Source organism: Phragmites australis, chromosome 11 (assembly GCF_958298935.1).
Source record: "Phragmites australis chromosome 11, lpPhrAust1.1, whole genome shotgun sequence".
NCBI lineage: Eukaryota > Viridiplantae > Streptophyta > Magnoliopsida > Poales > Poaceae > Phragmites > Phragmites australis.
In genome coordinates this window covers 28,127,652-28,138,359 of record NC_084931.1, presented here as the reverse complement: position 1 = coordinate 28,138,359, position 10,708 = coordinate 28,127,652, and the positions used below count along the sequence as shown (strand labels likewise).

The window sequence follows — 10,708 nt, the reverse complement described above, 5'->3', positions numbered from 1 at the left end:
TCCTATCGGCAATTGGCCCGGGTTGGAGGAGCCGCTATTTGCATGCTTTAGCGTCCGCTTTCGATGAGTATTTATTGATGTCATCTCTAAAAATTTTCTTTATTATTCAACCCCTTATCTATAAATCATTAAGGAAATATGAAAAATAAATATGCTCATACATAAAGTTTTTATATTGGAGCTTGCTAATTAAATAAAATATCAAAAATACAATTGGATCTTACTACATACCTAAATATCATGGTGAAATTTTCTAATTCATTAAAAATCAAAATGAAGATCAACTTTGATTTTTAAGGTAACATTTTGAGTAAAAATGCTAAATATATGATTTACTTGGGGATTTCAAGTTACTTGAGCTCAAGAGGCTCATAGAAACTTACAGGTTTAGTTGCAAAAAAATGAAGAAAAGGCAAATGACTAAATGGAGAGGAAAGGAGAGATTTTGTTTGGATAGCTAGAGAGAGCTCATCTAGACCTTTTTAATCAAAAATGAGCTTGAGTGGTGGAGGAATCAAAGTAAGAGAAGGAATAAAGTGGGTGCTACCATGTGAGAGATTGTAAAGAGGAGAGAAAGTTCTGATCGAACTGTCTGTTAGCTCGAGCTTGAAGAAGGTGGAGAAGGGGGTATCACTGTCAGCTCATTTAACCAGCCGACAGTAATGTTATGCTATCAGTGTCGGTTGGTGGATTAAGCCGGTCGTGATGAGTGAGCAGGGTATCACTACCGATTTAATCTATCGACCGGCAGTGATAATACTTATCACTGCCGATTCATAAGCTACGATGGCTGATTTTTTCCGTACGACTTACGTACTAGTAGTAATGTCACATCACTGTCGGCCCATTAAAAACTGACAGCGATAAACCGACATATAAACCTGATTTTGTAATTATACCAGCTTCCGCACTGCCTTTGGTCCTTATCTGCATCTGTTTTTCATCTTACCTTTTATCTGTACTTTGATATATAGTGTTTGCTGTTCTTTAGACGGGAGGAGAGTTGTTTTCTAATACAACACGTCGTACACGTCCATGATGGTGTAATATGCCATATCAATGAATCTAATACTCTATTCGTGCCCAACTTCTCGCGCGGACAGGCCGTCCACGACAGCCAATTTTTCTTTGCCGTCCGATCACTGCGTCGTCCGGCTCTCATTGCCTCTCTCACGCGGTTAGGTGGCCGTGGCTGATTTTTCTACCGCGAGCTGGGTGTGGGATGGCCGTGGCCGATTTTTCCTAGCGCGAGCTCGGTGCGGGACGCTGCGTTCCGCTCTCTCTCTCCTCTCTCACCCCCGCTCCTTTCCGTCCGTTTTTTTCCTCGGGACGCCGCATTTTTTTGCTCGGGACGCGCGGCGTCGTTTGCTCGCGTTTGGCCCGGGACGCGCAGCGTCATGCGCTCACATTTGCCTAGCGGGCGGCACTTGCTCCCTTGTCATTGGCTGCTCCTGCCTTTAGTGGTTGCTCCGTACGTGCGGGGCGTCCATGGGTAAAAGCCTGCGTCGTATTGGAAACTCCGATCGATGTCTTTGTTTTCGTCCGTTCCTAGCTTCCTCACCACACCAGCCTGAGTGAGTTTTTGCGCTCATCGAGCCCGTACCTTGTCTTAGTGGGCAAATTTGGGAATTTAGACAATATACGTGATCGTATTTGCGAAAATAGACAACATGTCGACGTATTTACAAATCTAGCACTCGTATTCGGTATCTCAAATACCGAAATTTGAATTTCGGAAACTGAAAATCCGAAAACACCGTATTCGGCAACTGAGGTGCCGAATACGGCACTGTGGGCCGTATTCGGCACCTCAGTTGCCGAATACGCCGGCCGACCGATTTGCCACCGATTTTGCTACGTCGCATCAATCTCTTTTACGTCACATCAATCATTTTACATCACATCAATCATTTTTACGTCACATTAATTTGATAAATTAGAGTACTTTGATTATATAAATTAGATTATTTAATTACGTTATTAGAGTACTTAGAGTTTAATTAGAGTACTTAGTTTATTTAATTAGAGTACTTAGATTATACAAATTAGATTATTTAATTACGTTATTAGATTACTTAGATTAATTAATTAGAGTACATAGTTTATTTAATTAGATTAAATGAATTAAATTATTTGATAGATTAGAGTACTTAGATTAATTAATTACGATGCTTAGTTTGATTATATGAATTTGATTAGTCTATATAATTATATTATTTAATTAGTTTGATATCATGAATTTCTTTCAACATTGTAATTAGATTGTGTCCTTAGTATAATTATATGAATGTCCTTATCCGGTAAAATTAGAAAAAATTACGTGTACCTTTGTTTAGCAGATACAATATTATGAAGCTTGTAATATATTCTAATTTGTTGTTCACCTATTTGTTGAACCATGAAGCCTTAAATCATTATCATGGCTCATGGTGGTCTTCCCGAGCTTCTTCAGCAGCGGTACGACGAGAACCATAGGGGAAGGATGATATTCACAGGACAACAGGTACCACGTTTATATGTGCTATTTCATTGGTACGAGAATTTTGAACTAACGCTGTACATGTATTGGATAACTCATGCAGTTAGATCCGTTACGAGCCCGGAGTGTGCACAAGATTAAGGAGTTGGACCCTCGATTCCACGAGCCACTCGCACGGGCGGGACTACTACCTTTCGCTCTCATGATGGCCGGAGCTCCCATGGAGGTCGGTGGTAGGACACCTCTCCCGGCAATTGATGAGGCACTGCTCACAGGTCTCGTCGATCGCTGGCGTCCTGAGACACACACTTTCCACTTTCCTTTTGGTGAGATGGCAGTAACACTGCGGGACGTGGCCATGCTGACCGGGCTGCCAATAAGGGGTGCCCCGTTAATAGTTTCGCGACCCGCAAGGGAGCAGTGGAAGGGTTATGTTGCAGATAGGTAATTATTTGTTATGTAATGCATTTAAAATATTACAGTGCTATTAAAGCGTCATTGACCATCTGCATCTTATAGGTTTGGTGTGCAATATGACGGGAAGGATGCTGGCCTCTCCATGTCCTGGGTTCATGGGCTGACACAGTTCGGTCCATGCCCACTGGATGCGGACGAGAATACACTTATGCAACACTATGAGGTGTACTTATACGTCCTGCTCGGAGGCATCATGTTCTGCAACACGGCAGGCGATTATGTCGTCCCACATATTGTATGGTTAGCAGCCCACCTCGCGTCACATCCTTATGAGCCTACATCTTACAGTTGGGGATCTGCAGTGTTGGCTGCAACCTACAGAGGATTGTGTGATGCAACCCAGCGAACAAAGAGGAAGGCAACCATTACAGGGTGCTTACATCTCTTACAGTTATGGAGTTGGGAGTACCTCCCGATTTCCAGACCTTGGGTGCTCAAGTGCTACTACCCAGTTCACATCTCTGATGGCATTGCAGATGACATAAGGCCAACGATGGGGTATCGGTGGATTCATGCCAGGCTAAGATGGAGTCAGCAGCAAGACTATGGTAACTACTCCAGGGTGATAAGTGACCTGGACATCCTTAGCGCTGATCTAGTGGATTGGGATCCATGGCGTATGGCACGAGTAAAAGAAATTGCAGATGGTGGACTCCTGTCATCCTCTTGTAGCCGTAACGCAGACTTATGGTTGACCACATGCTTCTTGTTGTACATGAACTGCGTGGAAGTATATTCTCCAGAACGTGTACAGAGGCAGTTTGGGTACCGACAGGTGGTGCCTGTTCCAGCACCACGAGACGCCGGATGGGCGCACGAGTAAGTGTGTTATTGTATGTTGCCTTAGTACATTGGTTATCCATGTTAACAAATTATAACTGTTTATGTCACGTACAGGTGGAGCTCAAAGGGGGGCGGAGGCACGCAGGACTGGGCATCCAAGAATGCCGAGTACATACGGAGGTGGACAGAATCAGCTGCGGTGGATGTCATCATTACTGCTGGACAATACGACGAGGCCACGTACTGGGACTACCTTGCTTGGTACCGTCCGCGCACGCGTGCCACCTTACTCAGAGGACCTGTACAGCCGGGCCCCAGACCCTTCCCCGAGGATCGTGCCCGCCTACTTCATGTTGTGGTAAGTGATGCGTTACTTATATTGGTTTTCTTTGGAAAATCTGTGTATTACTGACATGTCCCTCATCTTATACAGACTGAAGAGGCGTATGAGATGCATACGCAAGCGGATCAACCTTTTGGGGAACCAAGCAGGTCATCATCGCAGAGGGATCGTAACCCTCTCCGGGAGTACATGAGGACAAGAGGATCCCGCTTCCTAAACGCTATACGTGGTCTAGGTGGGTGTGCCCCGCAATGGAGGGGGTACGACCAACATGCCATGGATCCGTCTCGTGCCTCCCACAGCAGGCGGTCCTCCCAGAGCAGGCGGTCATCCAGTGCTCGTGAGGAACCCGTCCGGTCAGAATCACGACATACATCTTCAGCTTCGGTGCGTCATGTCTCATGTTCCGGTGCTGAGGCCGAGGAGTGCACGCAGCCTCCTGCGCCCGAGCAGGTTACGCTGGGTTCACTAGCACCTCCGGCTACGATGACACCTCCGGCTGCAGCATCTACTCATCAGGAGGACGTCGTTGACTACACGCAGCAGACCCCTTGCTGGAGCGACCCTAATGCTTTTGACTGGGGTGCTGCAATGCATGCGACCGCCACCTTCACTGATCTACTCGGTGGACAGTCCTCCCATGATCTCAATGAACCTGGAAGTTCACATTGGTACCAGCATGGCGAGCCTTCGGCACACTAGACTCCATCGGAGCACGTTCTAGGGCCGTCCACACTTCCGCACGAGGATCCTTCGGCATGGTACATGCAGAGCCGAGTAAGCGGGGCGGGATACACGTTCGGTGGGGTTCCCACAGGGCAGGCAGATGATGATGAAGACGACCAAGGGCACGCAAGGCAGGGGCCTGCGCAGGTTGCTGGGATGAGAGCCACACACCCGCCAGACGCTTACACGCCTGGAGATTGTGTGAGGCATCGTCCCCGTTGAGTAGCCAGGACAATTTGTCATGACACATGTATTATTGATTTTAATGTCGAGGTCATCCCTATTATGTCTTATTCACTGTATTGTTAATTTAAGAAATTCTCAGTACAGAGGAAACAATAGTAGTTGTAAAGCATAAGTAGCATAGAACCCGGTACAGAGGTTACACATAAAGAGCGAACAACAACAAACATTATCATGTACGATACGCCTAAAGAACATAATATCATGCCTTAAGGGAATAAAATATATAGGGTTACAATAGATGCTTAGGGCGAAGGAAAGTGGCGACGCAAATTAGCGTAAGAATTCCAGGTGCGATGGTCAAAGCTATCCGGGTAAGATGGTTGTCGTCTCCGAGATGGTTCTGGGAAGTTGTAAAAATGAGTACGAGCAAATCCATCATCATTTTCAGGGTCATCGGTGTCCTCCGGAGATGGAAGCCTCGGAGGGCGGGGTCGTTGTGGCATGAAATCGTCGTCGTCGTCATCATCTTGAGGTATCTCCGAGGTGGTACCACGTCCTATTTCCCTATCAGTTGTATGGCATCTCGATGTTGTGCGTGAACGTCCTCTTGCAGTGTTCCTAGACCTTTCTCCTGTATTTCTGTTCGAACGTCTAGGCATGGGGGGCATGAAATCGTCATCGTCTTCGTCCTCGTCATTATCTGGATGATTCGTAGAGGTCGCCTCTGTACCCCTTTGATTCGCTGACTGTCGTCGTCTTCTACGCGAACCAGGCATCACACCCCCGCCGAAGAGCATACACATCGTCAAGAAGTGTGAGATTTCTTTGTTGATCAACTGTTCGTCTTCCGGGAAAGCCTGACGCAGAAGAGGACCGTTCGAATCAATGGAAATAAGATAAGTAGGGTGACCAAATGTTTATATGACATACCTGAATATGGGATGCATACTGGTCTGGCGACATTACTATCGTTCTTTGCCTCCTAGAGAAACCTATCACAGAAGGATGGTCGGCCAGTTCGCGGACCCTCAGATACATTTGACGCCGGTGATACAAGAGGGCCCTAAGGTCCTCGGTGGTTACACATTGGAGTGGCGCGGTTAACCTAGAACATATGGGTCTTGCATGCAATTTCGCCACGGCTTGGATTATGTTGTTCTCCTTTAACGGATCATCGTTTCCTTCGCGCACAACCTGTAAGGAGGCATTAAGTGCTATAGCGATCGTTGCAGGTGTCCATGGAAAGCCTGTACTAGAGGATCCCGCCATAGATTTCTTGCTCACTGACTACCTACGCTCTGTCTCTGCATCAAAACACGGATCCATGAATATTTAAGAAACACGAAATAAATAAATAAAATTACATTTACAATACAATGGTCACTTCTTGTCTAAAGGGGTACAGTGCAAACCACATAATGCACAATAAGTAGTACAACTAACAGGTGAATAACATTTTACAATACAAAGTCTCTAAGACAGTTCAGTTTGACAGTGGGCTGATAGTTTACTGACGGGTCGGGCAAGTCCTCCTGTCATGTCCAGGTTGTTTGCAAAGTTTGCACCTACGAAGGCCATCAACAGCATCTGCTTCATCCATGTCACCTTGCAGCCTCGTAGATCTAGGCCTTCCAGGATCTGTGCGTCGTGCTCGTGGATAAGGTACCCACTTAGGGCCCTCGATCGATTTGTAGTTGGTTCCGATGTTAAAGGACCGCATCTTTGGAAGCCATGTGCTCCTCAATGCATCGATCGTGAAGTACGGTGATACGTACTGTGATCCGTCATTGCCACCTATGTCCCTGCAAGCGGCTAAGACATGCGAGCACGGGATATGGTGCAGTTTTGGCTTATTGCATGTGCACTTCACCTCGTTAGGTCCAAGTTGACATTGCTGCACGGTGTCCCCGGCGCTATACCCTGAAGCATACCTACGGCGGCACATGACCTCAAAGTCATTGTTGGCCAAGTCGTAGATCCTCGACCGATGAAAGTGTGCCTTGCTCCTCCTTCTTGATATGATTTGCTCCACCTTAGGTGAAAACCGTGTGCTGCACTTCATAGCAGTATTACCACGGTCTCGAAAGTAGTCCGTCGTTCTGTAGAATGTGAGCTCAATAATGGCACACAACGGGAGGCCCCGTACTCCCTTCAGGATATTGTTGAACGCCTCTGCTATGTTCATTGTCATGATGGAGTACCTAACATGGGATACAATAATTTTAGAATGGCTATTTGCATAAGAATCGGTACAATATGATCATTACAATTCTATGCGCTAACCTGGCACCATGAGTGTCATGGATAAGGGCCCAACGCTCCGCCGGCTTCCCCGCTATCCACTGGCTAAATGTACCACGTGAACGACTAACGATAGTTTGGCCCCCAACCATTTGCGCCCGCAGTTGATCCTCCCCTGCTTGCTGGTCTGCCATCATCTTGCGAGTGGTCTCATTTAACTCTCTCCATATCTCGTTGAACTTCGCCTGCTGGTTCTGAAGACATAGCCCTTTGAATCTCTTTACAAGCGACTTGCTGCGGTACCTTGTGTACAGGTTCGCGCCCAAGTGTCGCATGCACCATCTTCTCTCCACATCAGGCCATGCAATGGAGCAGTTTATGCTATCATGCAGCACGTCCAACGCATGCAGAAGACCCTTGTTGCGGTCTGAGATGACGCAAACTCGTTCCCTATTTCCCACGACACGTGTCCTTACCAAGGTGAGGAACCACAGCCAACTATCATTGTTTTCACTCTCAACCATTGCAAAGGCGAGAGGAATGATCTGATTATTTGCATCCACCGCCATTGCTGTCATAAGGGTACCATGGAACTTGCCGCTTAGAAATGTAGCATCCACGCATACAACCGGCCTACAATGCCTGAATGCTTCGATGCATTGTCCAAAGGACCAGAATAACCTAATGAGGTATCGGTCAGTGGTGCTATATGACCCATCATCTAGCCTGATCGGCTCATCCGCCATGGCCCACTGAGTCCCTGGATTCGTCATGGCAATCTTCTGCAGCAGTCTCGGAGCATTGTTGTATGACTCTTCGAAGCTTCCAAACAGCATCTTCAACGCCTTCTGCTTCGCTTGCCACGCGGTGTGGTAATTGATAAGCATGCCAGTCTTAGTGTGCACCTCCCCCATAATCGATTTTGGCGACAAACAAATTTCTGTGCCAATAAGCGTGATGAGGAGTTGGGCTACGAACCTCGCATCAACGGCGTGGCTCACATTCCTAATAGCCTCTTCGCTGCATGTATGTGGGGTGTGTCTACTAATCACAAAATAGTTCTCATATTTCGGCTGATGTGCTCGTACGAAGTAAGGGCAATTCGGGTGCTTCGTACACCTGACCTCATACTCCGTAGGGTTAGACCGGGCGCACTTGTGGTCCCTTCTTGTTATTACAGCATAGTTGCTAATAAAGTGGATGACCTCCCCTCTGTTACGAAACTGTTGCCCGACCTGAATGTCGCTATTCTGGTATCCCCAGTTAGATAAGGTGTTATACTCAACGACGACACACTCCAGGAGCCCAGTACCACGAAAGTACTGGATCGCCGGGACCGGGTCATCATTGTCAGCAGCTTCTTCATCCCCGCTACCACCATCTTCATTATCCATGCATCCTGCATCGACCTCACCAGGGTCCACTCTACCTCCCTCTCTACTGGAACTGCCCTCCCCGACATGCCCTCCATCCTCTTCATGCATCACCTCCTGGCTTGAGCCTTCCACAGTGGTCACTGCATCACCTTGCACCAGTCGTGACACTATGTTTACGTACACCGCCATATCAAAGTTCTCCTCCAATGCCTTGCGTGAGTACAAAGCCCATGCGTTGTTCCTACTCATCTCGAACAACGTATGGACAATGACCGAGCTATTTGGAACAAGCCGCGGCCGTACACCCTCTAAGACAACAGTATGGGACTGCTGGTTCACACGCAAAAGGCGCATAATATGTGATTTCAGGCCATCTAGATCAATAGGTACCTCAACCGAACTCTCTATGTGCTGGCAGTTCTGAATTGTTACAAGTCTCCCGTGCAAAACTGTGGGACGTTCTCCATAATAAATATGGAAAATCATACCGTATCTCCTAAATAAATATACATGTAATAAATAATAAGTACAAAAATAATACTAATTAAATAGTGCAATATACAACTAATATGCATCTTTGTTGCTACTGGACACTATCTTGTACGGTTCTACCAAACCTAAGTGATTAAACTAATTAATCAAGTTAATTGATTAATTATATTACTTTAATAAAACTAATTACCTAGATTAAATCACGTAAATTCATGTTACTATATTAAGTAAAGAATCTAATCACACTTACTAATAAAACTTATATAACCCAACTAAATCATTAATTTAAATACTCTAATTTACCAAAATAATATAATTAATCAAATGTACTTGAATGAATTTAACAATATACTGACGAAATGACTAATATACTTCTGAACGAACTAAGAAAAATCTAATTATAATTACTAATTAACTACGTAATTATATTACTTTAATAAAACTAATTACCTAGATTAAATCCCGTAAATTTATGTTACTATATTAAGTAAAGAATCTAATCACACTTACTAATAAAAATTATATAACCCAACTAAATCATTAATTTAAATACTCTAATTTATCAAAATAATATAATTAATCAAATGTACTTGAATGAATTTAACAATATACTGACGAAATGATTAATATACTTCTGAACGAACTAAGAAAAATCTAATTATAATTACTAATTAACTACGTAATCTAAAAACTTACCTTAAGGAAATTGAGCGCGGCTGCTGCTCGCGTTGATCCTCTCCGGCTGCCCCCTCTGCTCGAGCTGCTTCTCCTAGCGTTGCTCCGTTGCTGCTCTCTTCTTTCCACTGCTGCTCTCTTTTCTTCTCCCTTCTCTCCTTTGCTGCTCTCTTCTCTTCTCCCTTCTCTCCTTTGCTGCTCTCTTCTCTTCTCCCTTCTCTCCTTTGCTGCTCTCTTCTCTTCTCCCTTCTCTCTTCTGCGAGCCAGGGCTTTTATTAAGCGCAAAAGCAGCATCCCGCTGGCACGCACACACCGAAAGCATCGACAGGACGTGAAAGTGACATGATGTACTGAATTCGGCAACTGAGGTGCCGAATACGACACTGTGGGTTGTATTCGGCACCTCAGTTACCGAATACAGCAGAGTACAGGGTGTATTTGGCAACTGAGGTGCCGAATACAGCCCATAGTGCCGTATTCGGCACCTCAGTTGCCGAATACGGTGTTTTCGGATTTTCAGTTTCCGAAATTCAAATTTCGGTATTTGAGATACCGAATACGAGTGCTAGATTTGCAAATACGTCGACATGTTGTCTATTTTCGCAAATACGATCGCATATGTTGTCTAAATTTCCAAATTTGCCTGCCTTAGTGAGTTCTTGCGCTGGCTGATGGGCTACTGCTGTTGCCTCTGCTCGTCTCTTCCTCATTCATTTGGGATGGGATTTACCCGGTTTACTCCTTTCGTTTTGATCTATTTCGATCTATTTTCGTATGTGGTCTTGCTCTCCTCGGTTGGTCTGTTTTTTTTCGTCCTTTATTGTTTTTCCTTTATAGTTGAGCCTCAGGTTGATTTTGTCGTTTGGTCTTTTTTTTCTTTTGGGTTCTTTTTTTAGATTCATCCTGTATATGGTTCTTTTTTCTCTTTTG

The 10,708-nt window shown here is 45.3% G+C and overlaps 1 protein-coding gene across 2 annotated transcripts; it reads right to left on the bottom strand.

The window, feature by feature from the left end:
- Positions 1–5,029: 5,029 nt before the first annotated feature.
- LOC133884271 (uncharacterized) lies at positions 5,030–10,147 on the bottom strand. Of its 2 annotated transcripts, XM_062323622.1 has the most exons (3): positions 9,800–10,147; positions 5,925–6,298; positions 5,030–5,851 (listed from the first exon to the last, which is right to left on the bottom strand). In XM_062323622.1, exons 2-3 carry the CDS (start codon positions 6,261–6,263, stop codon positions 5,297–5,299), a joined length of 894 nt encoding a protein of 297 aa, XP_062179606.1. In that variant the 5' UTR covers positions 6,264–6,298; positions 9,800–10,147; the 3' UTR covers positions 5,030–5,296. The 2 variants fall into 2 exon arrangements, with proteins under 2 accessions (XP_062179606.1, XP_062179604.1); XM_062323620.1 differs by lacking the exon at positions 9,800–10,147 and having other exon boundaries at positions 5,925–7,050.
- Positions 10,148–10,708: the final 561 nt, after the last annotated feature.

Bases quoted from the DNA above. Each gene is read 5' to 3' on its own strand.
- LOC133884271 (XM_062323622.1), bottom strand. From the start codon at position 6,263: ATGGCGGGATCCTCTAGTACAGGCTTTCCATGGACACCTGCAACGATC. The intron at 5,852-5,924 runs GTATGTCATATA...CTTCTGCGTCAG, and splicing joins AGTATGCATCCCATATTCAG to GCTTTCCCGGAAGACGAACA.